This window comes from Leptosomus discolor, chromosome 8, assembly GCF_034619465.1.
Source record: "Leptosomus discolor isolate bLepDis1 chromosome 8, bLepDis1.hap2, whole genome shotgun sequence".
Taxonomy (NCBI): domain Eukaryota; kingdom Metazoa; phylum Chordata; class Aves; order Leptosomiformes; family Leptosomidae; genus Leptosomus; species Leptosomus discolor.
The window spans coordinates 46,904,259-46,923,964 of record NC_141398.1 but is presented as its reverse complement, the minus strand read 5'-3'; the positions used below and the strand labels follow the sequence as shown (position 1 = coordinate 46,923,964).

At 39.5% G+C, this 19,706-nt stretch overlaps 1 protein-coding gene across 2 annotated transcripts in view; it reads left to right on the top strand.

The window, feature by feature from the left end:
* LONP2 (lon peptidase 2, peroxisomal) overlaps positions 1 to 16,473 on the top strand; it is a 45,713-nt gene extending 29,240 nt beyond the window's left edge. For both annotated transcript variants that reach the window (XM_086469151.1, XM_086469150.1), the window contains 4 exons: positions 3,479 to 3,621; positions 11,050 to 11,257; positions 12,553 to 12,743; positions 14,986 to 16,473. In XM_086469151.1, coding sequence (XP_086325277.1) covers positions 3,479 to 3,621; positions 11,050 to 11,257; positions 12,553 to 12,743; positions 14,986 to 15,207 — 764 coding nt within the window. In that variant the 3' untranslated portion in view covers positions 15,208 to 16,473. The remainder of the gene's footprint in view (positions 1 to 3,478; positions 3,622 to 11,049; positions 11,258 to 12,552; positions 12,744 to 14,985) is intronic.
* The last annotated feature ends 3,233 nt before the right edge of the window (positions 16,474 to 19,706 follow it).

The following is a 19,706-nucleotide window of genomic DNA, read 5'->3' as shown; positions in this document are numbered from 1 at the left end:
TTTGTTTATTTTGTTTTGGGGAGGGGTGTTTGTTGTTGGTTGTATTTGTTAGTTTGTTTGGTTTAGTTTTTCCAATTTTTAACGTTTAAAACAACCCAGTACCATGCTTCTTTGTTTTAGGCAGTAATGTAATAGTAGATCAGGTGGTTCCTCCAGTGCAGCATGGAGCTCTGTTAAGGGCACTTCTGTGACTTTTTGGCTTGTATCTCCAACTTAACTTAAAATGTAAGATGATTAAGCTGTTGTCCTAACCAAAAGTTCTGTTTCTGGAAACTTAAATTAGCTGTCTTGTTTTAGATAAATGTGTCATTTAACTTGTACTGTGGTTTATGGCCATTCATCTGGGCTAAGAAGGGAACATGTATTTTTCATTAATGGAAATCTCAATTACTTGCATCATTATAGATTCTTCATAGCCAGTACTTTATAACGGTGTTGAAAGAAGATGGGTTTTCCTTCAAAGAAAAAGTTAGTCTTGTAATTATATTTTGGAACATCACTGTATGCTTTTGTAGAAAATGAGATAACATCAGAATTTAGGTTAATATTTTTAGAAAAAAGTCTGGTGTTTGTTATTGTTACAGATTATAAAATGAGGTCTACTAATTAGATTATACAAACTCAAAGGAAGAGTTTCTGATTCTTTTAATAGGGCAGATGGCCTCAAAAATTACCTACTGATTTGTTTACAAGAAGTCTGTCTCCTTCAGCTGTATACGTAGAACTAGGTGAAATAAGAGCAAGCAGAAATGGAAAATTGTGCTTGTTAGGCAGTAAAATCTTGGTATAGACAAAAGCAGTTGTTTTTACACTCAGTTTTATTTTAAAATATGAATTGTCATATCAAATTACTCACATTTTGAAGATCCATTGTATTGAAATTGCAGTCTGAGCTGCAAGAATGGCATGCAGGGTTATGTTTCCTAGATTTGCTAGTATTTATATATTTGAATTTATTGTGTACAGAAATAGTAGCTCAACAAAAATATAGAGACATGCTGGAACAACAGGACATCTGACTGAGGCATTGTTTACAGTAAAGGAGTGGGATTTATGCATGGAGCAATGAGTTGTACAATGGAAAGATTAGTGGCTGTTGGATAATACTTAGATTTGAGTCGCGAGTGAAAGCTGAGTGGCTGTTTATTATGGTAATAGCGATGTAGAATGTTTTCCTTGATACTGTATGAAGGCATTCGTGAGAATTGCAGTGCAACAAAATTGACTGTAAAAAGGCCTTTATATATCGGGATTAAGAAAAGGATAGTTTGTATCTTGTGAAAGGTCTTTCTTCATTCTGAGAAATACTTTTGCAGCACAGAACGCCTCATAATGTTATATTAAATAGATTGGATCTGTAATTTGTGTGTTTTCTGTAATTGTTTAAATTCCTGTATCCTCAATTATGGTGCATACATTAATTTGCAAAGCAAGACAGTTTCTTCATTGAAAGTAAAAAAGAATTCAATGAAAGGAAGCAACAGGTGGGTAATTTCCCAAAATATGGTGCAGAAGTCTTGATGCTCAGTATAGATTCCTGCATAATATAGACTATCACTTTAACTGTGTCTTAGGCTTGTGGTTTTTGGAGTGAGAAGAAATATCGTCACTATATGTATGTGTATGATGCTTTCCTTAATGGCAGCCTCAGGGCAGGGCGGCACTGCCATAAAACTGCCACAGGTCCTTAGAAACATCTGGATTGTTCAAGTATTTTTCATTTTTCTGATGAGAAATCATATTGTTTAGGGCTCTCAAGAAAATAGTAATGAGCCTTTTGCATCTGGATCAAATTCTGTGAGGAAATGAATCCCTGCTTATATTCTCCTTCTGTATACAGTTGCTTAAGTGAATGCGCAGTGTAGGCCTAGTACAAATGGTGTTGAGCTTATTCATGCAAACGACAGGCTGTGTGGCCTGGTTTAAAACAGTTTTGAGGCTTTGATATTTATATGGTCCCCATTACAGTTCGCTTTCGTATAGAAAACAGATTTGTAGAGAAAACAGAAATTTTAAGGAAATTCTGCTAAGGAAGATTGCATAGGTAAGAAATACAGTTGTACTATACATGGAAGAAGCAAAGAGCGCACTTTTGAATCCATAACTATTGCTTTAATAGTTGGTCCCTTCTTGATGACTTTTGATTATATTGCATTCAAAAGTGTGAGGTTTATAGCCCTTCCTGAAGAGTGTATCACACCTGTAGGTATTTCTGAAAATGCCTAATAATTTCATCTTTGAGGAATTTTTTTGCTACTGGATGTTGGTCAAGACACCTTAGAAATATATCATCCAACAAAGAGGGCAGAGCCCTGTGTAAGTATAATAGTTCAAGACAAAAGGCATAGATGAAGTTGTTACACTGGAATTTTTTGAGTTTTTTCTGCTGAGCAAGGACTGTACATGCTGTGTTCTGAACTGGCTGTTGAACAAACAAGGGACGTCAGTTTTGTGAATCCAGCAACCTGAGTGAGTGAAGGATGTCCATGCCCGTGGTGTGGGGGTTGGACTAGATGATCTTTAAAGTCCTTTCCAACCCAGTCCGTTCTATGACTGAGTAATGCCATGATAGTCATGAGAGACAAAAATCAAAGTAAAAAAGTATAATGTCAGAACGTGCACAGGCTGCAATAAAGGTGGGCTGTGCTATGTTGGGGTAGTGGTTCCATCTGACAGCCTGGAAGGAGGCAGCACAGCAGGGCTGGATGAGTTGGGCTTCCAGTGGAGCTGGTTTCCTTGTGATCTACATGTAGCAGCTTCTTCTGTGCCAGGTCAGCTGGTGTTGAGTGTCTGCGTGTGAGGACTGGGGTGCGGAGAGAGGAAGGCAGAGTTACAGAGCAGTAAGTTACGCTGTCCTTGTTGGATACTGTGACATGAGATGTTACTGAATGTAGTGCAGGCTAGCTATTAGTCATGCAGCCATGTGGCCAAGCGATGTACGTAAATCTGGCCAAAATGCTCCTGCTTTGTTTGACAGAACTTAATTATTAGTGTCAGAAGTTAAATCCTTGCAGATAGAGACCACAGAGAGCACAGTTGTAAATGTATGTAAAAAGAACTTTCAGTATTTCCGCATTCAGCTCCATATTCTGTATTACGCTGCATGAAACATGATCGTCTACAAATACTGGTTTTATGCACAAATCTGATGAAGAGTGCAAAGTCCTGAATGAACTTAATGTGTTTTGCTATTTGACCTAGCTTAAAATGCATTTCAGCAAGTGAATTGTATCTCTGTCAGTGCTCTAGGTTTAATATTCTCTTTGCTGAACAGTTAAAACATGTTTAGGCTTAATAATTAAATTCGATGCCATATTATCTTTAATTTGACAAGATTTTTGTGGAAGATGGTTTAAGCACACTTTCATGAACTTTCTGAGCATTTCTTTGAATATTTTATTTTTCTCTGTCGTGATTTTTTTAATTCCTGTGTCAAAAAAGACTGCTACAAATCCTAAATTAGTTTTTCTTCCCTTAGATTGCAAAGAGCATGTCACAGAAGATGCAAAAGCAGAATCCATCAGTGACACAGCTGACCTGGCTTTGCCACCTGAAATGCCAATTTTAATTGATTTCCATGCTTTGAAAGATATCCTGGGGCCACCCATGTATGAAATGGAGGTAACATCCTCATTTGTTTCTTCTTGACTGCTGTTTCTGTCTGGTTTGACTGGTTGTCTATTTTATTGCTATTGACTGCATTTATACAATATTAACTTTTTAGAAAAGTACTAGTAACAGAACTGTGTTTCTTGAGTTCCACCAAGTGTTTTTTCACCTCGAAGTTTTTATTTTATTTTGTTTTAATTTAGGGTGCATAAGTAACATAACAGCATGACTTTCTGTTAGCAAAGATGCCTGCAGCAGAGCTTAAGAATGTGGTGGTGTTTTTTCAGTTTATAACAACTTTGGTTTTGTTTGGGGGATGTTTGCTGGACTCGGGAAAGAAGCCAGAAGTAGAACCCAGGAATCATGTCTCTGAGGCAGCTGTGTTAAGGACTGTCCGACATACCTCCTAAAGCCAGTCAGCGTTTTTGGGTATTAAAACGACTTCAGTTTGCACCAGAAGTTCTCAGACATTCTTTAGATTAATGTGACTCAGCTATTAAAAATGTTTTATGATCAGCTAGGCACCTCCAGCTTCCGAGTACCAGCTCTGTTCCTCCGTAGGCATATTCCAAAATTTTTTCTTTTCCCCATCTGTATTTTGCTACATTCTATGAAAATGCCATCAATTAAAGTAGTTTGCTAGTTTGGGATTCTCTTTTCACCGTTTACATTGCAGTTATCCTCTGCTTTACTTGAGGTCCAGGTGAACTGACCAAGTGTAAGTACTATATATAACACTATGACAGGAAAACAGTTGCTGGTGGAATGCTGAAGTTTTCTGCCTTTATCCTGGAGAAAAGATCAGAAAACCAGTAAGCTGTGGAGAAAATAGAAATGAAGGGAAGGCTTTCAAAAGAGATAAAATTAAAACTTGTAAGAACTTTCTGTGATGATAATTCTCTCCTAGATGAGAGAACCAAACTCCAGTGGGATTTGGAGGATGAAAAGTGGACAAGATATGCAGGGGAAGCAGGACAAAATGAATAATTGTTAAGGAATGAGTCAGTTTTTAGACCCAAACTGAGGGTTTTGGATACGAAGATTTCATTGTGGAAGAGATTCTTAATGAAGAGACAGAAATGAGGAAACAAGTTGAAAGAAGACAGCGCTATTGATTGTGTTAGAGCAATGGAAGCTGGGGAGAAGAGGAGGCAAGGAAGGTCAAGTGATCAATAGACCAGTACCTTATAACTCTCTTGGCTGAATTTTTTTACATTGGTCATTTGTCTTCTGATTATTTTATTTATTTTTTTTTTTACTTTTAGAAATTAGAAGAGATTGCTTTTTAGGCAAATGCTTTATTGTAAGCGACTCACGTTCTTTCTTTTTGTCCCTCAGAAGCCACAATACCCAAAAATAAAATCACACAAGGTAGTTCAAGGCCATTTAAATTAAGAAAGTAGTGTGGATATACATTAGCTTGATTTGGAATGACTGTAGCCATCAGTCCATTTGTAATACTCCTGTGGAAATTTGTACTAGTCTGTCTACCTTTTTCTCACTAACTGACTTTTAGAAACAATTACTGAAAAGTAGCCTGTGGGTTTTTTTCAGGGAAATAACATTCTGTCTGAATTTTCATTCTGAAGTATATTAGGTACTTCAGACATCTGATCTTTAGAGCTAAAGCGCTGCAGGATTGTTTGGCTTTTTAGTGCTTGAATTGCAGATGCACATAAGGCCATTGTAGTAAATTGAACTTAATATTCAAGCCAGTACTCTGATTTCTACGACAGCGTGTATTAGTTTCATAAAGGTGCTAAAAAAATAAATGGGATTTTGTAAATTTGTACAAAAATTCTGGTCACTTGCAACTCTACTCCTGCTTCCTAGTCAAGAGTAGAATTAATTCAAATAAATATGAACTTACCAAACTTTTTAAAAATTAGATTGTAGGCAAAGAAATATGCTAACATGTGACTTTCTTTAGGTGTTCTGCCTTGTTTTGAACTTTTTCTGGAGTTGATTGTTCATTTAAATTTGGCAGAGTGGCTGTGTTGGCAAATAATTTCTGCTATTTTGTCCTTTTTCTACAGGACTAAGCAGTGCAAGTAAAATTTTTAAAGTGTGGTTCTTAATTCCAAATATATGTGTGTGCTGGATGGGGTTTTCTTTTACACGAGCAGTTGCGATGAATGTGCGTATAAGTATTTCATGGATACGCTGGCCTGTATAAGCTGAAATAAAACTGGCTGAAGCTTTTGACCTGTGTTTCAAGGGTTTTTTTAAAAACCTTTGATTAAAGGTTTAATTTTGATTAATTTAAAATTCCATATTTAGCAGGCAAATTAAGTAGTGCTTAAGTAGAACTAGAGATGAATCCACACAGCATCAATTCCCTGAGCAGCTCGGGATTTATTTCCCTGTACCATTTGCTGTATTTATTAATGAGCAAATATTTTTCAGTACATGCTTTATGATTTTTTCGATGTAAATTGCTCAGATAGCCACACAACTCCTGTTTTAATGAATTTTCCCAACTAACCTATTATTCCTTTGAATTTTCTCAAGTAGCCCCAGTATTCTTTCAAGTGAAGAGCGTAGCTCCTGTCTCAATGACAGGCATCTCAGACTGGCTACTGGTGGTCTTTCTGGTTTGTAGCCTGCAGTATGTCTGTCTCCTTTCTATATCTAGCCTTTAAAGCTTCACCTTTGACCTGCATTTTGCCATTTATAATTAGTTGAAATAAAGACACAATGGAGGGCAGCCACCGTGTCAGTACTTGGAGGAGACTGAGCAAATAGAACTGAAAACATGACATGACTTAATTGATCTGTTGTCCTTCAGGGAATACTGTAAAGTAAGTGATTCAGCTTTCACCTTTTCACTGCGTTGCTTGTATATTTTCTGCAGAGGTCTCCCAGCAGAAAGGCACGACAGAATACTCAGCTCATGCTTGGAGGATTAATTAATCACAAATAAATAATCTTATGTGGATTAAATCACATAGTAAGGCTTTGGAAGACTAATCTTGACAGTAGTTTAAAGTGTAAAAGATTTAATGAAATGTTTCAGCACAGCATTAATGTTAGCAAAACATTACTGGCACCACTGAAAGGCCCATCAAAATTAGTCTGTATCTTCATAATGTGAGTGAGGTTGAAGTGCAATTACCTATTCTAGGAAATGAAAGTGCAGATGCCATAGAAGAATAGCTGTTTCATGGGACATACACAATTCTAATTAAGGAACAAATTTGGTTATCTTTCAGAAGCAAAACCTGTACAAAGCACAGGTTTATCTAAGAGGTATCAGTCCTGGTGATATTTCTGGGAAGTCCTCCTCCCTTAAAGGGAAGCTGCTGTTAACTGTTTTGCCTGCAGTGGTTTGCTAGGGAATGAATCAGAAGAGTAGCCTAGAAAAAAGGTTTGTACAGTCAAGTTGGGAGAACCTGTGGAAGGATAACAAAGACACTAATGGCCAGCAAGTTACTTTAGACTGGTTCTTTTCTTCCCATTATGAATCAGTGGCTTAATAGCTTTTTGTCAGTTATGCTGACTTACAAAGTAACTCCAAAACAGCAGGCTTGCAGGTGATACCTCTTTTCCTGTATCTTGGAATAACCTTAAATATTTTAAAATAGATAACTGCACTAAATGTTAAGACTTTAATTTTGCAGTGTCCAGGCAGCTAAAATGTATCTGAAAAGATGTTCATCTACTCAGATTACAGCTAAACCATAGCTGGGTGGGTCTCCTCTACAAAAACTTTCAAAACCAAGACTGTTTATGAAGGTCAGTAAGCTCTTCTTCCATTATCTGACAGACATGATCAGTCATCAGCTGATTCTAATGGTCATTTTTAATTGAAGTTGTTTAAAAAGTGTAAGTAAGGATTTTTTCTAATTTAAATTCCTCTGACTTTTTGTGAGAAGAAATTATTCAGAGGTGCCAGGAGTGACTGAGTCTTGTGGAGCTCACTGTAACACTCCTTAGGTATATTTAGTGTAACATGACGTACTTTCCTCTAAGTATTATATGGTTGTGTGGGGTTGTGTCTGTGTGTGTGTGCGTTTGTTGGTTTTTAGGGATTTTCAAGGGTCTTTTCTGAGGGCGGTTATCAAAGCTGCCAGGGCATTTTTCTATACATATGCCTGTCAATGTGCATCAGTTAACGTTCAGGCGAGGAGGCTGCAGTAGAGGTAGTACAGTGTCTGGTAGTACAGCAAGAGAAGTTGCTGGTCTCTGAGTCTACCAGTTAGTGAGAAGAATGATGGTTGAAAAGTGATTAACACTTACTACACACCTAGTTTCTCTTACTGGATCTCAACTTACTTGTGAAAGTCGGAGGAGATACCCACCTAGTCTGAAGACAGAGGAAGGAGTTTGTACTGAGGTGAGATAAATGATAAGTCTTTAGAACCATTGGGGTTTTGATCTTTAGTCATGCTTGCTATTTTCTGCCCCTGAGCTCTCAACCTTACAGTTGAATTAAGTCTGTAAACTGTTTTGAATCGGTATGCACTTAACATCCAGTCTGGGGAAAAAAAAAAAAAGGAAAAGAAAACAAAAAACTCCAAATCAACAAACCTTGTTGACGGCTGCTTTGGGATGGGAGGGGGTACGGACAGTTACTTTTGTTCATTGTACCTGAAATGTTTGAAACCCTGACGGGTTGCCAAAATACATTATTATCTCAAGTGTAAAGGACAGTTTCAGTGTTGCTGGATTTCAGTGTAACCAGGATGAATTGATTTTGTTAACCTGAGTTACTAAGTAATTACTAAGCTAATCAGAGTAAGTCACCATAACTAATAAAATACAGGGAATGGATATAGAAACTTATGTTAACAACAATGAAAATGCATGAGAAGATGAGGTATTTCGATACCATGAAAGTGAAACACCCTATTATGAACAATTTTCTAGAAAAGAAACAGCCATTCTAGCTAAATTATGCTGATAAAAGCAAACGACATGATGTCACCCAAAATATGTAGATAAGAGAGACACAAGAAAACCAAGGAGAGGGGCTGTGCGGCTTCCTTCGCTTTAGTGTGACGTAAGTATAGTTACTAACTTACCTGGTTGTCCAGGAGCGTAACGCCAGTCCCAGTGGCCTCTGCTGCTTGTCTCTCCTGACAGCTGGCGTCTCGTTTGCACCAGGAGCTCCTGTGCCAGCACAGCTTTGCTAGAGTCAGATTGGCACTACTGTGCTGCGCTGATTTCCCTCCAACCAAGAAACAGCGATCCGGAGCAAGGGTCACATTTCAAATCTTAGCATCAAACTTAGAAGAAGACAGCACTTAGTTCAGTATAGCATTTGGCAAAGCATATAATACAAAATTAGAAATTCTAACAAGAAGCATGTAGGTTTGATTTCATTTTGTAGGACTTCAAATGCTTTTTTTATTGCTTCACTGATTCTCTTGCATGAGGAAGTTGTTCCTGCCATGTATCTGAGTTGGCTACAGCTACAAGTAGCACAACTTGTGTAATATGTAATGTATAAATGAGTTTATGTTTTTAAATGCGCATCTCCTTTTGGCCAGTAACCAGAGGTACCAGCTATGGAGTGAATAGTTGTTCACTGTTATTGCCTAAAGGAAGCCATTTTCTGTTTGTGAAACAGGAAAGAGAAACTGGGATTAAGAATTTTACGGTCTTGAATTTGATTCTGGTTTTATGGTGGGGATGGATTTCAGCCTAATACTGAAATGTTAACGTTTGGCTCCCATTTAGAAAGAGAGGCCTTGTTCTGACAGTCTCATGGAAGGCTGTTTTGTTCTGCTTAGGTGATCCACTGCTGCTGTTTGACTTAAAAAACCTCAGGCCCGTGTACTACTTGGGGGCTCGCAGCAGCAGTTCTATGGGCTTACAGAGAGGCATTTTAGTAAGGGACTAGAATACTTAATAACTTACTATCTGTGGAGCTCACAAATCAACGTATTTCTAATACAGCCAGCGCACAGCAGGGCCGTGCAAGTCTTTCTGCCTCTGGACCCAAGGAACTCGGCTGTACAGGCTTCTGTACAGACTGCTCTGATCTTGCAGCTGGGCTGATGGTTAAAAACAAGTCAACTTTGTGTATACAGAGCTTTGCCTTTTCAGTGTCTGTACAAAGTCTGATTAGTTTACTTCTCTGCTAACTCTTGGCAGGATGTAAAATGAAAGCATTAAGATTATGTGAAGTTGTGCAGTGCAGACTGAGTTGATGCTAGAGGAAAAAAACTGGTCTATTACTCTGGATTTGCAAGTAATATAAAATAGCATGTTAAATGTGCTTAGACGGGACAAAAATAGTTTGAGAAATTTTAATGTAACTAGAAATGCAGATTTGAGAATTGAAATTCTTTTACTATGGTTCTGTTGTGAGGCTCCTTTGACTTGTTTCATTTCTCGGATAGAAAACATTTCTTTAAATTTGCTAAACAGTGTAATGAAGAATTCATCCCTTTCATGAATGAATCAAATTAACTTTCAATTCTGCATTTCAGTAAGAGAGAAAATTATTTCAAAATGGGCCTGTCACTTTATTTTACAAAGGAGTATTTGTCTTTTGCTCTAGTCACTGCCTGACACAGTAAAAATTCATCCAGTTTCTTTTCTGCCTTGTAATAAATACATAGCTTAGTAGTTCAGAACATGCTGAACAGCTGTATGATCTTGCATCAGGGTTTCTTCACCTCCTTGAAGCTCAGGAAAACAAAAGGACTTTCTGTATACTTGGACAAAGGGGAAAAAAAATCAAAACCTGGAACTTTCATGGGAAACATCCTGCCTCTCTCTCCTTCGCTTAACACAGGAGACTGGGATACAGACACCGTCATTACTCTCGTCAGTACCTGGGCATAGGCTGGCTTTTCAATAAGTAGAACAGGGGCTGGGGCAGGTAGAGCTTGCTTAACTACTTGTCATTACCGACAGGAGCTGGTCAGATTTCCCGTCCTCTTTCCTATCTAGCCTGCTAGCAGACTCGTGTTTTCATTATCCAGAATTATTTATAAATGTTTGCAATGAACAAAGTCAGTCTCTTGTCTGACAGTAGGTTGGGCAATGCAACCACCTTTAAAAAGGCTTTTAGGTAACATTTGGGAGCAAAACTGGCTTTTTCATATAAGTAACCAACAAATATACCTCTAGCAGATGGCTTAAGTCATATCAGCATTCAGTCAGGATTGATTAAATACTTGACGTCCTTTGAAGAGAAAGATTCTCATTGAGCTTTTGGGGGTGGAGAAGATTTCATGAACGATGTGCCCAGCTGTTTGCCATGTCCTTCAGCTCAGCAGCCACACACAGCTCATACTCTGTAATCAATGTGCACACACGAGGCAGAATTGCTGCTGGGTTAAAAAAAAAACCCAAACTATCAGATACTTGGGCTTGACCTTTGTGTTTTAATGGGTACAGTTGTTTTGACGGCAACTATTGAATTGGTTTTGCAGTAGTTTGGTTACGGCTGTTTTCTAAACTGTTTCCTGTGTTGTTTTCCTCCAGGTGTCCGAACGCTTAAGTCAGCCAGGCGTAGCCATAGGCTTGGCTTGGACTCCCTTAGGGGGAGAGATCATGTTTGTAGAAGCAAGTCGCATGGAGGGGGAGGGTCAGCTCACTCTGACTGGCCAACTCGGAGACGTTATGAAGGAGTCGGCACACCTCGCGATCAGCTGGTTGCGCAGCAACGCCAAGAGATACCAGCTAACCAACGGTAGGTTGGCGGGAAACGACAACTAACCGTAGCTGTGGTGCATCACAGAGACTGAATGCATCCGTTGGCCTCTTACTGCAGGGGTGCACATAAAGGAAGCGTTAATAATGCATGGAAATTAAATGTCCTAAAACTTGATATTTTTCAATAATTCAGCAGATTTGTAACATTGTACTCGCTGTGGAACTGTATCAAGTGTTGCCTTAACCGAGAACGGGTTTTCCAGCAATCGGTGGTACGCTGCAGATGGAACCGGCTCTAGAGTTCCTTTTTTGTAGTTGTTTTCCTGATTCTGGCCAAGCTGAGGTGTGAGGGGCCTGGCCTACAGGTCAGTCTGGGCAGAACGTGAGCCATCACTGCACATTCTCCCACCCTGGCTGGTCCCTCCCTGCAAGACTCTGGATGGCTGTGGCCAGCCTCTGTGCCAGGGTGCTCCTCAGCTGTGCCAGACACTGCCTCTTACTCATTTTTACCTGCAAGCTTTGCAGCAGTACTTCGTACTGTACATATTTTTCCTCTAAAATTAAGACACAGGTTTCTGATAAAAGTAGGTTTTTGTAGTCTAAATTTTAATATTTTGAGAATTAGTTGGTTTGTAGGGCAGCTGTTGAATTGCAGCGCAACGGGACTTCAGTCAAGAAGCTTTTGATTTTTGTTTGAAACCTCCCAAGAGTTTTAGAAATATGCTTTCTAGTTTGATCATCTGCTGAATAGTCAAGTAATTGTCCAGTATCTGTCACTATCATGGACAGTTAGATAGGTTTAAAATGTAAATTGAATGTGTGTATGAAATGCTGCTGGCATTAACTGTATACATGTTTACCTCTCTAGTTTATACTGTTATGCCCTATAGGTTACGTAAGGTGAAAAGATGTAAATGAGAGACTTTCTTTATAATATTGGTTAATGCCGGGTGGCTGTAGAGTGCCGATTGCGTGGTACATCCTCTGAAAATTGACATTTATGGTTTGGGACATAAAAAAAAAACCCTGAAAATTCTATGTAGGCTTGGTTTCTACATTAATCCCTACTCTGAATTTCCCAACACATGCAACTGCTGAGCGTATGCATTAAACTCATTGTGGTTCTGTCTAGGAATCTGCATGTAGGAGAGCTTGTTGGGTTTTCTTTTGGTTTGTTGTTTCTAGGGCCTCTGCAATATAGTGTCATTTTTTCAGCCTACTGTTAAAAATAGTGCTAAGACTTTTAATTCTCTGGTGGGCTTTTAGAATAAAGACCAGGAACAAAATGGGTTTAGATTTCTCACATTCAAACCAGTCCTTTTTTCCCTTAAGCTTCTGGAAGTTTTGATCTCCTTGACAACACTGACATCCATCTGCACTTCCCAGCTGGAGCTGTCACAAAGGATGGACCATCTGCTGGTGTTACCATAGTAACCTGTCTTGCTTCACTCTTCAGCGGGCGGCTGGTGTGTTCCGATGTAGCCATGACAGGAGAAATTACACTAAGAGGCCTTGTTCTTCCAGTAAGCATCAGCTGAGAAAAGAGCTAAGTTGTATAAATTCTCCCTCTTCTGGATATAAAATCTGTTTATAGCCATTTACAGAAGCAAAGCCTTGCTGGACCGTGAGCACCAATCCAGTCTCTTCTGGTGCAGCTGTAAGAGGCTGATGGAGCCAGCCTGCGGTAGCACTGTACCACTGCTCTGCTTTGCATGCGATGTTAAAGCTGGCCTTGCTGCCGTTTTCAGGGAAAGCACCTGAACATGTTAGTCTTGATGACTTTTGACTATATTGCATTCAAAAGTGTGAGGTTTATAGCCCTTCCTGAAGAGTGTATCACACCTGTAGGTATTTCTGAAAATGCCTAATAATTTCATCTTTGAGGAATTTTTTTGCTACTGGATGTTGGTCAAGACACCTTAGAAATATATCATCCAACAAAGAGGGCAGAGCCCTGTGTAAGTATAATAGTTCAAGACAAAAGGCATAGATGAAGTTGTTACACTGGAATTTTTTGAGTTTTTTCTGCTGAGCAAGGACTGTACATGCTGTGTTCTGAACTGGCTGTTGAACAAACAAGGGACGTCAGTTTTGTGAATCCAGCAACCTGAGTGAGTGAAGGATGTCCATGCCCGTGGTGTGGGGGTTGGACTAGATGATCTTTAAAGTCCTTTCCAACCCAGTCCGTTCTGTGATGGAGAAAGGAAACCTACAAATCTTAAAATTCAAGATGGTTCCAAACTATGTATTGCATTTTCTAAACATGCTTCCTCAAACAATTACTACAGAAGTAGGTCCGCTTTCTTCAAAAAGTTGTTTCCTAAAGCTCTTACAGTAATTGCATGTACGTTACTCTTGAAACCACCTCAAGAGATGCATTTTTAGACTCTTCTTAAATTTTGTTCCTTGTATATAGTTCAGCTGCATGGTGTTCCCCTAAGGCTTTTTCAAAGCAGGAGGGCAAAGGAAGGTCTTCAAAGAAATACCGTTTTAGTTTTAAGTATCAGATGGAGCCTGGCAGTAGTGATGAAGCAGATGTGGGAGCTATCGTCTCATACCAAGTGACGGACAAAGAAAGAAGCTGAAAAACATACCTTGTTTCAGGCAGCAGAGAGTAAACCAGAGGTAACACAGTACGGTAGCAGACTAGAAGGATCTCTGAAAACGCATTCTGGTGGCAGTGAGACTGACACGAGTGCCTGTTGGTCAAGGCTCTAGTGAAAAATAAACACTGCATTAACTCTGATCGGGTGTCCGTTTGCTTGGCTTTCCAAAACTATTGCTGTCATTGCACCAGGGACTAAAGGTTGCCTGCTGGTTAAGGTGGGTGCAAAAATGAGGTATCTGTAAACACTGAAGCAGGTTTGGCTTCTTTCTGAATGTTGTCTAGAATCTGTTGTTGCTAACTTAATTCATATGAGCATGTCATTAACTGCTTCTGCTGCCTGAAAGCAAGCAAGGCGGGAAGCGTGTAGCATTGTCCAGGCTGGAGCTGTCACCACGAGGACACGCGTTTCACCCCCACCTTGGTTTAGAGCAGCCTAAATTTTGCCCTTTGTGCTGCAATACAAGGCTTTCCTTTCCTCTAAAGCATGATAAAATCACAGCTTTCCTCTGTAAGATGGTCTTTAAATAGGATTAGAAAAGAGTTCAAGGGGAAGAAGCTACAGCTGTGACCCAAAGAAAACCTGATTTAAACCCCCCTCCCTTTACATCTCATCACCAACTCAGACAGGTGGCTTATTGAAGCGCTGCTGTTTCTCCAGCACAAAGCCATCTTTGCGGGTTTGCCTCTCTGTGCGTTTTCTGTTGTACAACTCAAGTTCTTTGTTGTGTGGCATTGCAGCCTTAGAACTAAACTTCATACTGCCTTTATCTTGCAAGTCTGTTCTAATGCTGGAGGATTCCAGCATGCCATAAGAAAAAACAGAGTTCAGGCCCTCTTTCTCAAGAAAAAAAAAAATTCCTGAAAAGTGCCACCTTTTCCACTACTGATACTCTTATACCTGCATTCCTAGATCAAGTTTTTGTTTTTTTCCTCTCGTTATGAACTGTTACAGAAAGGGTACTGTAGCATATTAACGTATTTCCCTCATTAAGCATATAATGAGCTAAAACAACTGCTGCATTTTTAATTGCTTTCCTAAATGGGGGAGGGAGAGCCTTTCATTAAAATTTAACTCCTGATGTGATTCCTTACAATAATTACTTTATTAGATTAGTGTCATAGATTTTTTAAAAATACATATTTCTTCTCCTTACTAGGTTGGGGGAATTAAAGACAAAGTCCTGGCAGCCCACCGAGCTGGACTGAAGAGAATTATCATTCCTCGAAGAAATGAAAAAGATCTTGAAGAAATTGCAGTGAATGTACGGCAAGATGTGACTTTTGTTATGGCAAGCTGTCTAGATGAAGTTCTTAATGCAGCTTTTGATGGAGGATTTGCAGTTAAGCCGAGAGTTGAGCGTTTGAACAGTAAACTTTAAGCAGACAGGCTGAGATTACTTCTGTATTAAATCTGACAGAGATCAGTGTCAGCTCAGTATGTATCAGGTATAACTATGAGCTAAATGTAATTGTTTAAATGTGGGTGTAAATGCAATCAGAATAGCAGTTAATGACCTGAAACCCAGGCAGTTGCTGCTTTTTACTATCATGAGCTGAGAATCTTGGAAAAAGTACTTATTTCCTGATAGATTCAAGCATGAGAAAGCTGAAGCTGTCGAGAAGAATTCCTTAGCTTATCTGGCATATACGCATGTACGTCAGCAGCTGATTACACCTTTAAAGCGGGCAGAATAGGGGATTGTGAATGGCAGCAAGTGCAGCACAGCGAGGGGGTCTCATAGATGGGGCTGTTACCGAAGGGCAAAGTGATTTAGCCCAGGAGTTTTTACCTAGTTGGGAGGCACCACGCAGCATGCTGGGCAGCAGTAGCGTCCCAGGAAAAATAAGGTTTAGCAATGGAAAACGTGCGCTCAAGGGATGGGACAGAAGCAACAAGGTCTCGATTAGGTGGGAGAGCCCCTTGGGCACTCAGTGCTAGTTCGTGGCAAGGTCAACGCGAACAGTTTTTCAAACCCGAACGCGGGAAGCGACTCCAGACCTGAAGGGCGCCCGTCCGTGCGCGCGCAGGGAGGGAGGTCACGCCCCAGCCTTCACGGACTCACCGCACCAGAAGCGGGCGAGGCATACTGGGAGACTATGAAAAAGCCTGGTACTGTTGTGCAGGGACAAAGTATGTGTCCTTCTGCTCTCACCTGATACAAATTAACTTGGTTCTGGGATGCCTATATTTGGAGTTTAGCCCATGAAAATGAAATCCATTTAAACAATCCCAAGAAAATACTGGATCATTAAACTGCATTGGGGACTGCATACTGTGAATAATTTCAGGTATCCCAGTCTCAGCTGCTAGCTGTGTCTCTTCCCTTGAGCGTTAGTGAAGATAGAAATTAAACTCAAACTCACATCATGTAAGATCCTTGAGTTTTCCATTGCTTTTATACTAGGGTCAACCACAAGAGAAAACCCAGTATGTTACATTCTCTTCTGGCTCATTATTTCTGAAACAAACTCAAGTGTGCTTATGAAATGCAAATTGTCTCGGTGACAAAAGCCTATTACAGAAGCAGCCTATAAATCAAATGTAATTGTTTTGTTTTCATTTCCATAGATAGAAAGCTGATTTACCTGGAACATTAATAGCACTGGTGATAGTAATAAATTCAGTGGGTATTTTCTGCACCTGATTTACAGCTTTTAAGATTTTACAACTTTCACAGAAGACTTCCTCTAATAAAATGATAAAAATTAAAACGCCTTTTGTTTCACTATTTTAAGAATTCTACTCTTGGTCACTCACTAGCCAAGTTCCAAGGCTAAGAGGCAACAAACACAGAGTCTCAGGATCCTTTGGGCCTTACAAAATACTTGAACACAAAAAGTACAAAGAAACCAGACAATCAGTAAAACACCAGAAACGTACAATAACTGATGTGCTGCTTTGCCTTTAATCAAAACAAGCAGGGGGAAAAAAAATTCTTTACCAAACTTAATGCAGCTCAAATAACAATCCTGCACTGCTTTGCACCAGTGAGAACACAGACATGCACGGAATGCCAGTGCAGGCTGTTTATACACGTAGAAAAAAACTGCACTTTTTTGAAAAAAGATAGCATGTACTGTAAAAAAAAAAAAGTTCCCACAGCAGTTTCACTCCAGAAGGAGAGGGAGCTGCTCACAAGAACAGCTAAGCAATCCCTGGCTGCCACACCACTCCAAGTGGCACGTCTCATCCACATGGACTTTATCCAAGAGGTGAGCTTAACACCTCCCTGAAACTGTTCTGAGGCCTTTACTTACAGCTTTTCATGCTCCTGCTTGCAGAGCAGCCTTGCTTGTGCTACTTTGTTGAGATTTTTAAAATACAAGCTCAGCATTACCCATTACAGCAGACACTACAGACACACTTCAGTGCCTTTCCTTTTGCTTTCACTGAATGCTGTTGAGACAGGTCACCACCTGTGCAGCAGCAAGGCAGAACAGAACCTTTCGTTCCAACGCACTAGGGATTATTCCGCTTTACAGCTGACAGTAAACAAAGCATGTGTCCCTCGGAATATAATAGACTGTAAGATAGCTAAAGCTTAGCAAAGGCTGAAAGAAAGCAGTAGTAGCGCCTTTCCTCTGTCCACACTAAGTTGCTACAGATAGTAACTAACTGTCCCACTGGTGCAATTCATGTTTTAATCACAATAGCTTTGAAAAGGTACGGGATAATACACCAGTACAGGCAGCAATACAAAACAGCTCACCTGCTTTAATTTTAAAGCACGAATGCAAACAAAAACTAGCAAAAAATGTCAAAACAGAACCCAAACATTAACATCCATGTTTATCAAACATTTTCCTTTTAAGGCTTTTTTTTTAAAGGGCAACGAGAAACAATGGAGGTAGTGCTAGCAGACAAATGCAAGATCTACTGCCTCTCATCTATTAGACAAATTCAAATACTCTTTCCCAACACAGCAAAGTAAAATAGTACTTCCTAATCAAATAAATAGCTAATGTTAAGACAATGCCAGGCTTTACTACACCATTTATTTTAGGTAAGGTAGTAAACTACAGATTCCTGGTATGGTTTCCTTTTTCACATAGAACAGTGTCATTGACTTAGATGATCCTCAGACTCTTCAGAGGAGATCTGCTGCATTAGGCTTCTAATACTTCTGAGGATCTGGGCCTAAGTATAATTTGTTTAATCATTCCACCTGCTGATGGATATCAAATGTTTTCTACAGATTTATTTTAACAGCAAATGGAGTAATAACTAGTTTACATTACAGGAAGTCAGCATACATAGTTATGCTATAGCATTTGTCATCTGTAAAACATGAAAACTGGCTGCCATACCAGCTGGCTTCTAAAGCTCACTACAAATGCGATTTTTGAAGTCCCCTTCAAAAGTGTGGCCTGCACCTCCAGCCCATTCTAGCCTCCCTGAAATCACTGCCCATCAGTGCAACAAGGTTCTAAGGGTCACAGTTCTTTTGGGGATGCAACACAACTCGAACCATTCCAGGTACACGCAGTGGCAGAGAACAGTCTTAGACACCTTGTGTTCTTACGCAGCCCTGTCACTCTGATCGCAAGTACTGGACGGCAGCGGGGGTCTCCGCTAGATTTTCTTAACCCTGCAGAGCTGAGACCGGGATCACCGGGGCAGGTGAACTTCAGTCCCAGCCAGCCGGTTACCGGTGAGTAAGTGACATGGTGACTCAGTGTATTCCTCTAAAAACATGTCAAGTATTTAGCCAAGTTTCTGTCAAAGACCACAAGACAAACCTGAGGCAAATGTAGACAAGCTTAATTAGGTGAGAATAACTACTGAATTTAGAACACTGCAAACAATTAGTTGTGTATTCCTAAAGAAAAAAATGCTAGATTGCAGGACTTTTTGAAGCATTTATCCACTGTCACAAGGCAGCAGAACATCTTTTAAAGGAAATCTGCGCACAATTCAAACAGCCTAAATATCAAATTTTAAGAAGTGAAACTTTTGACTACGTAAGCCAACTATTTCTGTAATATTTTATTAATCCAACCTGACGGATTTTATGCTCCTTACCTGTAGAACTACTTACCTCATCATGCATCAAAATAGTAAGAACAAGAGTTGTCTTAATAGATCAGCTTCTGATAAGAAAGTTACCACAGTGCACAGTAAATAAACTCTATTTTAATGTTACAAAAGTAGTTAATAGGCAGAGTACCTCCCTAAACAGATGTCCACTTCTACTAGGTCAACAAAGACTTCTTTCAAATAGCTGGAGATGAAACAGCTTTTCACTTTACTTTTTTTTTTTTTTCTGTCTCTGTCTCGTAACACGAATACCATACACATTCAGGGTCCGGTTTTCACATACAGGCAGTCTGCAGCAAGCCCAGTATCCTTCAGCAGCCTTTATGGCTGGCGATTCACACCTGTGGGAGACGAGCGGCACCACACTGGGTGTCGTGTCACTGAAACGCTACACAAAAAGCGGCTCAGGACAGGTACTTCAGTAACAACCAAGAGCTGCAAAGACAAGAAATTGAGCAAAAGTACTGGTGTGTCAAACTTTGAGCTAAAGCAAAAAGCAAAAGTTGGGGTTTTTTAATTTGCCAGGTATTCTTTTAATGACAAATAGAAAAGACTGAAAACATCTCATTCTGACTGCCTTTTTTTTTTTTTAAAAAACAAATGGTCTCTTTTTAATTACAAATACTGTGTAAGACAATACCTTCTTTGTACTGCAAAACCAACAAATACAAGGATGCAATCACGTTTCTAAGCATCTCTAAATTTGAAACGCGAATTGTTTTTTTTTTTTAATTCGGAAAATTCTTAGTAACTGTTCATTTTTGTTAGAAGATAACTCAAAGTACAACAACATCTAGACCTGTTTTTAAAGGAGCTTTCTTTCCTGATACATCTTTGAAC